The 12,825-nt window shown below is 44.1% G+C and overlaps 1 protein-coding gene across 4 annotated transcripts in view; it reads left to right on the top strand.

Annotated features, from left to right (window-relative positions):
* Positions 1-12,825, top strand: part of LOC306968938 (RNA binding protein fox-1 homolog 3-like) — a 1,481,628-nt gene that overhangs the window by 1,184,172 nt on the left and 284,631 nt on the right. Inside the window, exon 1 of one of the 4 annotated variants that reach the window (XM_079564527.1) lies at positions 4,256-4,891. The exons of the other annotated variants lie outside the window; for them this stretch is intronic. Within the exon in view, the coding sequence (XP_079420653.1) occupies positions 4,766-4,891 (126 nt within the window). The 5' untranslated portion in view covers positions 4,256-4,765. Of the gene's footprint in view, positions 1-4,255; positions 4,892-12,825 lie in introns of those variants that run through there. 4 annotated transcript variants of the gene reach the window in all.

The raw sequence follows: 12,825 nt of genomic DNA on the forward strand, positions 1-12,825 counted from the left end.
AACTGAAAACTTTGACTGTTTTACTTTTGACTGTTTTACTTACGTTTAAGTCAAGCCAAAATTGGGTTGATATGGATGTTTTTTCACCGCAAATTGAAAAAAAACAAAAAACATTGTTGCTAATGTTAGCATGTGTAGCATGAAGCTAATGTAGCTTCCTGGTTTGCATTGTCCAATTTTTAAGTCTTAATGAGCTGTTGAACCACTTTGCTCCTCTCCGTGTCCCTGTATCTTTATTTATTAGAAAAAATATAACCATAATTCAGCATTTGTTAAAGTAACGGTGGAGAAATGGGAGAAAGTTCAGTGGTGGAAAGTAAATAAAAAGTACAAGTCAATCTTACTTTTACTTCACTCAACTAAATTCCACGATGAATACTTTTTCCTCAATACATCTTAGAGCCTGAAAAGACTCGGTACTTTCTGCTCAAATTCATTTTTGATCAGACTTAAAGGTATTTGAACTTTGGCCCAAACACACTCATTTTTTCCACTCAACACGAAGCTCATTGTAGACGTGCAGTCGATGAATGTAAAGTCATTCTGATCCGAAAATAAAAAAGCCTGAAAAGCACCAGCAGCTCATTCAGTCTCTTACCAGGATCGAGTACTTCTTCCACCACTGCCTATAGAGGGTGTGCCGATGATGTCACTATACGTTAAAACCATGGTAACGGAGGCCAAATGAGCGTCGACAGTTAGTCACCAAATTTGCCATTATTTGCTTTGACGCTCAGTCCGGGACGTTCAGGGTTCTCTCGACAATTAAGCTGAAATTAAATTTAGACGAGACGGTACAAAATGCACTTTTTAAATTCGATAGTAATTTAATATCTGCAACCTGGTGTGAAAAAGGAAAGAAAAAGCGCCCGTTTTGCTTGTAAAGTGGCGGCTCATAAGTGTTTGTTGAAAAGGTTGTAGCGTGACCTTTGCATTTACTCGCTCGTATCGCTTTACCGTTTGCATGTTTTCGTACACAAAACCCGCACTTGAATTTGTTAAAAGCTTCCACAGTGACATTCTGCTAAAGATACCGGTGGCGTACGGCGTGCACATTTCAGGACCTTATGCAACGCTGACTTTCTTTCATAAATAACGTGTCTCGCTTCTTCAACTGTGGGAAGAAAATGGAAAAAAAAAAGGTTGTTTGTTTTTGCTTTTAAAGTTGATAGATTGTGGAAAAATTGGTTCCTGGATTCACTTTACTCACACAAGAAATTGAATGTTTGCAATGATCCTCAGCAAGGAGAGGCTTTTTTATGAGTAGGGCACGATAATCACTATAGATACAGATGACATCGCCCATATATGGTCATGTTTGAAAACAGTTAAAGCCACACTGCGTAGAATTTTACCCAATAAATAAAATTGAAATACAAGCATCTATTTTGTGACAGATATTTTCATCATTGAAAAATACCTCATAAATATACAAACAAACATTGATGAGGCTCATCCCTCCCAAGGTATGACTGTAAACTTTACCAGGAGTGGGTACGTCTCCAGCTCGTCTCCATGGAGATGTGACTAAAGGCAGTAGAATTTGAGATTCAAACAGGTAAGTTTATCATCCAAATCCATGTGTTCATTACCCACTGCAGTAATAGCATTTTTGTGTTGAGCTGGTCATTAGGAGTATGTTTTGTTTTGCCGGCAACAATATGATCCAAAATGTTACGCAGTGTACCTTTAAGGGGAAAACAATTCCAAAACTACTACGTTGAATTATGAATATACTTTTCAACTAAATAAAGATACAAAGACATGGAGAGGGGCAAAGTGGTTCAACAGCCCATAAGTATATAAAAAAACGGAGAATGCTACAAGTTAGCATCGTGCTAATGCAAACACTAGCTAGCGCTTGCTATGACTGCCGTTTTTTCACTTCTACAGAACAATCTGCTGTGAGAAAATATCCATATGGACCCGATTTACACTTGACTTTATTTGTATGTGATAAATAAGTTCATTTTCCACCAGAAAATGGCTAAAAAGAGTGAAAAATTCTTTTTCCCAAAAGATTCTATTTTCCCCTTCTATGACGAGATGCCGTCTGTATCTATATCGACTTATCGTTCAGTAAATGACAGAACGACGTTACATTTTTGGGCTCAATGTTTTTCGTCTGTTCTTTGACTTGCCTCTAACCTGAAGCAGGTTGTGTTTCATTGTATTCTTGTTTCTTGTGTGATATTTTACGATTTTTCTGTCATTGTTCAGCTTTAAAGCCAGATTCTGTGGCATCAAAAGTCTTCAAAAACATTGTTTATCGCGATATTTCCCTGCCGTCATTTGCCTGCTTTGCGCTCTATTTGTTGTCCTTTTTTTCCGGCTGTACCATCAATCGTAGCTGAATCAAATTACAACATGATTGCATTAACAAAATCACAAAGACTGCAGTTATTTCGGCAGCAGCGCTATATAATATCATTCGCAAACCACAAATGATCCTGTCTCTGCGGGTGACCATGCACCTGTCCCTCTTTTGGTTGCACTGCACACACATTTAGACTTTTGTCCCGCCTATTTAGGTACACGTCCCACTTTTTCCCTGAACTTGGATTTACATAGAGAATGACGGATCTTTCACCAGTGTTAGTTTTCTGAGTCATTAAAGGAATTGTGCCAAAATTAATGCCTTAAATGTCACTGACTAGCATCACAGTTGCTTCAAGTTGGCATTCACTCTACATTTGTTGATCTTTTAAAGCTGTGATTTCATAAATAAATTAAAAAAAGTCTGGTCCAAAGCACATTGAACTGCATGTTTTGAAGTGCAGTATTTACTCTGTCCATTTTACTCAGTTATTTTGATTTGTTGAATATCCGCTCCTCCGCTTAATCTAAGGCTGCACAAGATATCGCATAAAAATATTGTATCGCGATGTAAGGTGATGCAATATCTGTATCACATGGATCCACAATATATCACAACATCACTAAAGATCCTGATTTGGTGTTTTTTGATGACTCCTGCTCGCTGAAAAACGTGCAATTAGTGTTTAACAAAACATATCGCGTAGAAATGGTTTGCAATAATATCGTCGCAATATTGCACCACCGCATATCGCAAGTTCAATATCGTGCAGCCCTAACTTAATGTAATGTTTCCACATTTTTTAAAAAGTATAAACGTCTAGATGTAAGTAAGGTTTATTTCTAAAGGCATGAATTGTGCAAATTTTGTGTCTTAACTTTCCATTTAAGAATATTTTGTGACATATTTCTATCTGTGTGTGTGTGTTCTTGTAATTACGACATTGTGAGGACCAGTGTGAGTTTTTAACCAACAGAGTGAGGACATTTTTGTAAACTGAGGACATTTTTGGAAAGTGAGGACATTTTGGGTGGTCCTCACTTATTTGAAGGACTGTCTGAGTTGGGTCTGGGTAATACATGATTTCTATGAGTGTCCTCACTAAGATAGCAGTCAAGATTGTGTGTGCGTGTGTGTGTGCGTGATCATGGCAAAGGAATCGCTTCAAAGCTGATCTTAAAGGAGCTATACACCTGACACTCTTTTCTTTTTGTAGGGTAAAATAATGTGTGCCCCATAAAAGTACGTTGTAAACTAGTCATTTGTGAAAAAATCAGCCTGATGTGTGAAGTTTGCGCCGTAGTATGATGTGTTGATGTCGTGAAACCCAAATAGTCCCATAATGACCCCCCCATTTTGACTAAGAAGGATCAAATGTAGGCATCGTCCCTTTAAAGTTTTCATTTCTCACGTCCGCCCCTCCGTGTCCCGCCTCATCACAGGACTTGTCCCATTTCCAGGACTATTCCGTCTCTTCGGAGTCGCCTTTAGGGCAGCGTTGGCTAAGTTAATCGCTAAACGTATAGGAGAATAGCAGGTACAGACCTCACTCGGTTCTCTCTTTTTGCCCCATTTGAATCGCTGCTGAATTAGTTGCGGTCATGTGACTGTCTCTCCCGCCTGTGTGTGTGTGTGTGTTTTGATGTATGAATCCACATGGGACATCATCAGCGAACCGCCCTCCCCTCCCTTCCCTCTCGCCTTTCTCCTCTCCTCCTCTCCCCGTACACACACTCTCCCAATGTTCCCAGCTATACCATCACCACCGACCGACCAAGCCCCATCCATCGCCAACACCCCCCCTCCTCTCCTCCCACCATAACACCCCCTCTAACCTTCCCCCACCCCCCTGCCGGCTACCGCTGCCACTGCTCGGCTCTGCTCGCTCGCTCGCTGGCGACCCCTCCTACTCCCTTTTCCCCCTATCCGCGCCGTTCCACCCCGCACTCTCTCCGCGAAACCTCCTCCTCCTCCTCCTCCTCCTCCTCCTCCTCCCCGCCGTCCCTGCCTCCGATACGCTGCGCGCTGCCTTTTCCATCCACGCTCAAAGTAAACACAGCAGCCGCGGCGCACAGCGAGCGTACATAGCAGCGAGTGGTGCTCCAATAAGAGAGAGGAAAAAGAAAAGAGAAAAGAAAGCGAGAAAAGCCCTGGGAAGAGGAAAAAGAGGGGGCAGTGGTGAGAGAGAGTAGCGAGATAGTGTGGCTGTGTTAGTGTAGAAGCCGGAACATGCACATTGTCTGCGCTGAGCTCGCCTCGCCGCTTCACTAAATTATAATAATAAAAAAGAAAGAAAGAAAGAGTCGAGTGGACGCGCGAAGAGAACGGGAGAGAAAAAAAGAGAGAGACCGCGGGAAGATCCGGAGAAAGAGCTTTTTTTTTATTCTTCCTCCAACAACAACACAAAAAAAGCAGACCAGGATCTCCCCCCTTTTTTTTGTTGCTTAAATGCGCAAAGCGTCCCGACATCCCACGCTGAGCTCCATGGCCAACTCGGGCTGCCTGCTCCTCTCCAGTGCCGGGATGCTGCCCCACTCGCTCCAGTGCCCCCCGGCGTTCCTCTACCTGCCCGAGGTAAGACTGGACTTATTCTCATCCCCCGAAAAACCTTTCTTTTTCACTCGCATCTTCTTCCTCCTCCTCCTTTACGCTCGCGTATCCAGCGTATTTTGTTTCCCCCCTTTCCCGCTTCGCTCACTTCTTGCCTTGACGATCCGCGGACAAGCGGCACGTGCGAGGCAGGCGACTCCTTTCATTTTTTTTTTTTTTTTTTTTTTCCGTCTTCCGCTTGTCGTTCGACTTAACCCTTGACCCCCCTCGCTTTTGTGACGGAGAAGTCGCGAAAAGATTCGAGGGTGCGCGCGTGTGTGTGTGGAGGGGAAGAGCGGGTGGGAGGAGGAGGGAATCCCATTCTCCTAATTCCTCCGCGCGCCTTTCTCCCCCTTCTCCTCCCCCCCCCCCCCCCTCTCCAGTACCGCTACTCCAAGTGAATTAAAGCCATGAATTACGGTGACGTCCCTTCGCGCCGGCCGTAGCGTTCCGCCGCTCGCCATGTTTATTCCTCCGATCTCGCCAAGGTAGATCCGACGCAACTTTTTTTTTTTTTTTTTTTTGCCGCACTCTTGCCAACTTTTTCTGGGTGGGTTGGGGCTACTACCTTACCTGACCCCCTTGAAGCATCCACGCCACCTTTCACCGCCAGCCCCGGCGATCCAGAGGGTGTCATTACCCGAGGCATCGATCAGTTTTCGAAAAGCACGCGCTATAGTTCTGAGCGTTCCACGTCTCTTCTTCTTCTTCTGCTGCTTCTTCTTCTTCTTCTACCTCCTCATCCCCCCCCCACCTTCCACACATCCACGTTGTTGTTTTGAAAACGTCAGCAACACTGGAAGCACACGGGAGCGAGCAAGCAAAGCCCGGCTCATTCATTCACGACTTTGACATCACACTAAAAAGCACCCCGGGTTTTTTTTTACGGTCGAGATTTGTTCCCGTTTCCCCGGCGAGCCTCTCTCCCCTTCATCTTTCTAATGGCCATCACTGCACGCTGACAACACTTTGAATAATTATACATCTCTGCAAATGAACATCGATTCCCTTTTTCTCCTCCGCTTTACCTCCCCACCACCACCCACCCACCACCACCCCCACCCTCCTCTTCCTCTCACTTCTCTTCTCTCTCTTTTGGAAAATTGATTCTGTCACTGATATCCCGCTTGTTTTGGTGAACGCTGCAATTTTTTCTCAAAATCAAAATCTCCCCAAACAAGGTGACTCCTTCCTCAACAGGCCCGTCAGTCAGCCGTCCCCCCCATCGGTGAATAATTGTTTTTTAATTCAGTTTTATACCATATAGGGCGGACTTTTTTTTCCGAGCGAGCCCGCGAAGCCGCACAGCTTGTGTTGCGGTAACATTGCAGGCGAGACGGAGAAGGTGGGGGGGTGGAAATGGTGAAAATATATAACGTTGAGAGGCCTGCTGGAACCCGCAATGGAAACTTCCCATTTAGCTACATGCCATATACACCCCCCCCCATCATAGTAATGACTCTCGGCCCCCCCCCCCTCCCTCCCACCCATCTGTCCGGGGCCCGGCGTTCCGCGCTCGGACAGCCGGGCAGGTGCACACACACACACAAAAAAAAGAAAAGCTAAAAAAAAATCATCAAAACACGCCTCCTTTTTTCCCACCCCCGATTCATACTCGACGTTCACTTTTCTTCTTCTTCTCCTTCTCCTTTTTTGCGCAGTTCGAATTAGTCGATAAATATCTCACTTTTGGCTGCGGCGCCGGCTCAAATTAGTGCAATAAATCACGGGTTGCCGCTCGATGATGGCTAACAAATCATGGCCCACATCATAAAGCATGTTTAGGGCTTGTTTTATTTAATTAGGAAGCCATTTTTCTCTCTCTTTCTTTCTTTCTTTCTTTACTTCTTTCTCTCTCACTCACTCGGGGCGGAAATACCTTTAATTCTTCTAAGCGCGGATTGAATCGCAGCAGAGGCTCTCGTGGCAGAAGGGGCGCAATTTATTTATTTCTTTTAGCCGAAGATGTACTTAAGATGCATAAAAAAAAAAAAAGGCGAGAGGAGTTTTTGAGTCATCGCGACGCGACGAGGCTTTTGTCGCTGAGTTGTTCGGCTTCGTGCGAGAGAGAGAGAGAGAGAGAATGTCATGGTTCTGGAGATAGTTTCATGAAATAAAGTCGTTTGTTTCCCTTGCACTGTCCAGGAAGAGGAAAGAGTCCCTCCTGCCCCACTTCTCTCTTACCTTCTCAATAATGTTAAACAAGTTTGCACACCCTGACAGGCAACACGTTCCACCAATCACGTTCAGCAGCCATCTGGAGTGTGTTTTTTTGTGTGTGTGTGTGTGTGTGTGTGTTGCAGCCTCGACAAAACTCTCATGATATGTGGAATTTGTCAGGAAGAAGAAAAAAAAAGAGCTTCGTAACGCGGGGGGGGGAATTTAAACAAAAAGACAGAAGAAGAAATCGTCTTTAACTAGAAGTCTGCGTTAACGTTGCAGAGAATTACGTCATGTTTGGGTTTTTTGTTGGAGAACAGGCCACATTCCATGAGTAGTTTAGGCAGTTTTTTTTTTTTTGCTTTATCATTTCAGGAAAGTATTAGCGAAGACTTTGCGAGGTGTGTTCGGAGCTCGTCGTCGGCGATGGTGCGACTTCAAGGCCTCGCTCTGCTTTGCCTGACAGTGGCGTCGTCGAAGTGTTTTTTTTTTTACTACTGCGCTGAATGAGTGCTGATTTCAGAATACTTTAGCTTTTTCTTTTTGTGAATAATGCAGGATCTCTGTGGTGGATTTGGGAAAAAAAAGAGTCTCTCACTGCATGGCTGCCAGTCGTTCCCCCAATTGAGATGAACGTAAGATTCTTGTGTGCTGTTGTCATCAGCTTTTTGCAATTTGATTTGTTCTCAAGCTTTGTGTTGCAAGAGTTCAAAAGCATTAACGCCCCGGGATGACATGTTTGCAGAAGTCTTCGTCACAGTGTTAGGAAGTTCCGCGCAGGATCGATCCAGATGGAGGCGGAATATGCGTTGTTTAGTTTAGTTTATATGCAAGTAAGTGCTCACCGTCTTTTTTCATTGGGACTCTCTCAAGACGTGTTTACCTTTCTGTACATCCTTCCAAATCCTACCGATCGCTCATAAGCCTCTCTCCCCTTATACATTGTGTGTGTGTGTGTGTGTATTGTCAAAGTGTGTTTTTTTTCCTCCTCCCCCCCCTTCACGTCTCCTCTCAGGCTTCTCATCTCGTGTTGCCTCAAAGTGCAGGGGCAGCTTTTGTTTTGCATCCTGCGTATTTTTTTTTTTTTCATTTTTTACTTTTTTCTCTCTCCTCGTGTCTTTGCGGTAATTCCTTCTTGCCCCGGAGCAGCAGCGGCAGCAGAAGGGAGAGGGATGGAAAGAAAGAGAGGGAGAGAGAGAGAGGTCTCAGAATCGCTCTCTGGTCCAAACCTCCCTCCCCCGTGTGCACAGCCTCTCACTCAACGATATACAGCGCTCTCACAACACACAGCAGCCGTGATGGAACATGCTTTTTATTTTTTATTTTTATGCTTTTCGTTCGTAAGCACACGCGAGCTGCAGACGGTGTAATCCAGGAAGAATCTAAATGCAGCTTTTTTTTCCCATTGTAGTTAGATTGGCAGCATAGATCCAATTTCCGTGCACATTTTACCCATGTCCAAGAGCTTTAATGATCAAGACAAGTCCGACACATGCACTGCTAAACTTGAACACGTCTGTCGAGGTTTGGAATAAAAGTCTGAACTGTGGTTTGGGAGAAACTTGACTTGAAATACTGTGGACCTTTCTGTCAAATCATGTGACACTTGTGTTGTGTCTTAGAGAGGGGAATGTGAGAAGATTTTCCAAACTGATGCGATGCTAGCAATCATCCTCCACCGTTTAAACTTTTAAAACGTGCCGAAACGTTTTAATCGTAGCCGCCGTCCACTCCCACTGCCACGGTGAAAGTGCTGCAGCGTTTCCTGCACTGTAAACATGTGCATGATAAAGCACAATAAGGATTTTTTTTCATAAACATGGCAGGCGTTCCCTCTTGACTCCTCCTCGCCTCACTCATCTTTCTCCTCTTCTTTCCACATCATCATCATCATCTCTCTCCCTCTCTCTCTCCCCCCCCCTCTCTGGTGCGGCAGCGACAGCAGCCGAACAGAAGGGGGAAGAGATTGAGGTGATAGCCCCTCTTTGCCTCGCACTTTGTTTGCATTTCAAATAAGACACTGTATTAAATTGGGGCTCGGGAACAGCTTTGCTTATTATGTGCGAGCATGTCGCGGCGTGGTATCGCAGGGAGTCAGCAGTTTATTACATAAAAGATTAGCGGAGCGCACCTCAGCGCCGCCGCGTTCCTGTTTGGGTGCGCGTCTCCTACAACAACCCCCCCCAACCCAACGCCACCCCCCCCCAACTGTCTCTTTGATGCTCTTTGTAGTCGGCTGCGACGTGGGTGAATCCGGGCTAAATGTTTGTTTTGGTTAAGGAGAAGGAGGCGCCCCGTCGAGTGGCGCGGGAGTGCGTGCCTCTGATTACAGTGAGGGAACGGGAACGGAGAGGGAGGACAGTGTGGGGATACAAGAGGGAAAAAAAAGGGAGAAAATAATGTTTATTTGAGGACGGAAAAGCGCATTTGAATTAACACGAGTCCTTCAAAGTCCACATGTAAATATGCCAAAGTTAGGCACCGTGGCAAAATTTTCATCTGTAGTTCCAGAAACACGTTTTACTGCATGAACAGTGAACACCCCATACTATTGTCAACAAAGTGTTCTATTAAAATTACAACGCTGTATGTTTGTTAAGTGTGACGTCACGACTTCCACTTCCAGGTCCTAGCAGACCGGCAAATATGCAAGAAAAAAACATGAAAAACTCTTAAAAACAACCATCAATATTTCTGACACTCAACGGAGAGTTACTAAACCTACTTATTTCTCAGACTCATTAGCCAAAAATGCCGCACCTACTGCTAAAAAAGTATTATTTACTAAAGTCACTATTTCCGGGGTTAGCGTAGCGTTAGCATTTATCTCCGCTAACCCGGATGCACCGATTTTGGTAAATATTACTTTTATAGCAGTAGTTTCAGCATATTTGGCTAATGGGCCTGATAAATAGGTATGTTCAGTAACTCTGTTGAGTTTCAGAAATATTGATTGTGGTATCAAAGAGTTTTTTGTAGTTTCCGCGAACCCGGAAGTAAAGCTGTGACGTCGCCACTTAACAAACGTATATGTGCTCTGAGTCATTCCGGGAAATTTGGTTTTAAAGTTTGTACCAGTCATAGAACAAAATGAAAATTTGTGTCATGTTTTTCCCACATAAATATGCACCGAAATCGACTTCAAATCATAACAACGCTGCCCAAGAAGTCACTTCCTGTTTCGATCCAGTACTCCAAAATAAAAGCACGCAGCTCGTCTCATTGTTTAGTTCAGCAGGTACTTGCAACATTACAAGAATATAGTTAAATACACACATTTTAAGTGTTTTGTCTGTTAATAGTTGATATGCAAAAAGAAAGTTGAACTAATGAACTGCTGAACTAATGAATAAGACGGTGCTTTTATTTTGGCGTGCTGGATCGAAACAGGAAGTCACTTCTTAGGCGGCGTTGTTATGATTCGAAGTTATGCACAGAGTCATTTCTAAGGGGACCAAAGATCTGAATACAGAATCCACAAAGACATTTCCACCTTTTCCCACGTCTTTAGATAATAATGTGTCTGAAAACAATGAGTCGTCAGAGAGAGAAGAGAGACAATGGAGGTGTGGGCAAAGAAATGACACGGAGAGACAGAAGGCCAAGTTTGATAGATCGTTTAGTGATGGCGACTTTGCAAACTCCCCGATTAACACACGCTCTGCCAAAGTTTGTATTACGAATAGTCTGAAGTATTTTATGTTTTCCTCTTTTCTAATTTGATGTCATGCCTGCCCTTGTATACAACACCACAAAGCTGATGTATCACAAACACACACCTAACCCTCTCCCTGCGAAGCGTTGAGGCCTCTTCTTTAAAACTTTTTGCCAACTTCTCACCCCTCGCTCTCTCTTTCGCTCATTCCCTCTTTCTCGCCGCGATGATCTCACCGCTCCCTTCATGCCGCGTCAATCCGAACGTGAATTACGGCGCTGGATATTGGGAGAGCCATAAATTTCAGCGCCGGCCAGCTCCTCTCACGGGCCGCTCACAGTTGGAGGCCCGTAATAAAGTAAAAGTGTATTTATTTACACACTGGTGGGGGGGCACAGTGCTGTCCGTCAAAAGGATGGGCGTCTGAGGGATTTTCTCTGACCGTCTTTTCGTAAATGTTGCTGATTTTAAGCGGAAAATAGGGTCTTACACCTGATACTTGTCCAGGAAATGTACATTTATCTGTACGTTCATATGGCAGTTTATTTCGTAGCTATTGGAGAGTCCTTTCTTTGGTCCTGTAGAAGGCAACTGGACGAATCTCAAAATGTCCAGCTGGGTCGATTTAGTGGACTTTGTTTATGAATTGTCCTGGATGTTTGAGAATTCCTGTTAAACTGTAATGATTGAAAACATTCAGATAGATGCTAATGGCTGTGACTGTCTTGTCATGGTAGTTGTCAGTATAGTTAGTCAACTCTAAACACACACTCTTTGTATTGACTTTGTTCCTCTGACTTCCCTCCTATCCGTCGTATTGGATATCATTGTTATGTTTCCACATGTTTTCTTCCCTTTATACCTTTTTGGAGGAAAGATTACTGACCTGAAGCCACCCTGCATAATATTCCAGGTTGCAGATATATAGTTATATGTCACAAGAGAAGCTAAAGTGCTGTACAACATCAACAAACGTGCTCCTAATGCTCGGCTAAAGGCAAAATCAATACCATACCTGCGGTGGGTTTTCAAAAATAAAGCATCTTGGAAGTTTTTAACCTCATGTTTGGACATGGAAATCACAGCAACGCCGGCAGCTATCTGAGGCCGTGCCTACAAATGCGGCTTCGTGGACCAGTTTGAACTGATCCTTCTCTCCCCACACAAATGAACGGAGAAGCTAGTTCCTATGTTAAGGTACAGTGAGGCATGCCCGTGTCATGGCGCTAACATTTTTTATTTGGTTTCTTTATCGTTAACATAACAGAAGATCATGTTTAGTGACTACTGGATGTGCAGCCAACCCCACAGCTAATAGGCTAATTATTTTTCGCCATTTTCTGGTGGACTATGAACATATTCAATGAAGTCAACCCATAATAGGCTCCATATGGATGTTTTTTTTCACAGCAAATCGATCAGTAGAAGCAAAAAATGGCACTTGTTGCGAATGTTAGCATATGTAGCATGAAGCTAACATTAGAATCCTGGTTAAGCGTGTGTGTTGATAACAGCTGACAACGCCTGGATCGCTCATAATTTTTGCAATGTACGATAGCTTACGGCTAACGGCTATAGGGAAAACACATTGAGCAGGCTAGCGGTTGTTGCCCGGACTAGCTGACTTGCTAACTATCCGCTTATCCTTTTTATCCGTGTTAGTTGAGTCAAAGCAGCATCATCTCCATGGAGACGAGTTATGACGTCCCGCTGCCAGTTATAAGCTACGAGTCATGTCTAAAGAGAGGCAATGTTTTTTATTACCTGTAAAAACACCCATAATAAACGTAAAGCTTGCGTTTTGTTCTGTTTATTGGATGGAATGTTACACAGTGAGGCTTTAATATTGGATATCAAAACAATGCGTGCAGAGTGTAAACTCCACGGTCCGGCTATAATTAAAGCGGTGCATTGAGCAGTATCGACGCTGCTGGTATGGCTTCCCTCTCATTCGTCTTATTGTTCGCTTATATTGATTTGGTTTTTGTGGCTTGGTCCCCGGTCGTGTCCCGCCTGTCTCCTCCTCCTCCTCCTTCCTCTTCCTCCTCCACTTCTGACCGCTTCGCGTTTCACACGAGGCGATAGTCGCAGACGGAAAAAATGA

This window comes from Gobius niger, assembly GCF_951799975.1.
Source record: "Gobius niger genome assembly, chromosome: 10".
Taxonomy (NCBI): Eukaryota; Metazoa; Chordata; class Actinopteri; order Gobiiformes; family Gobiidae; genus Gobius; species Gobius niger.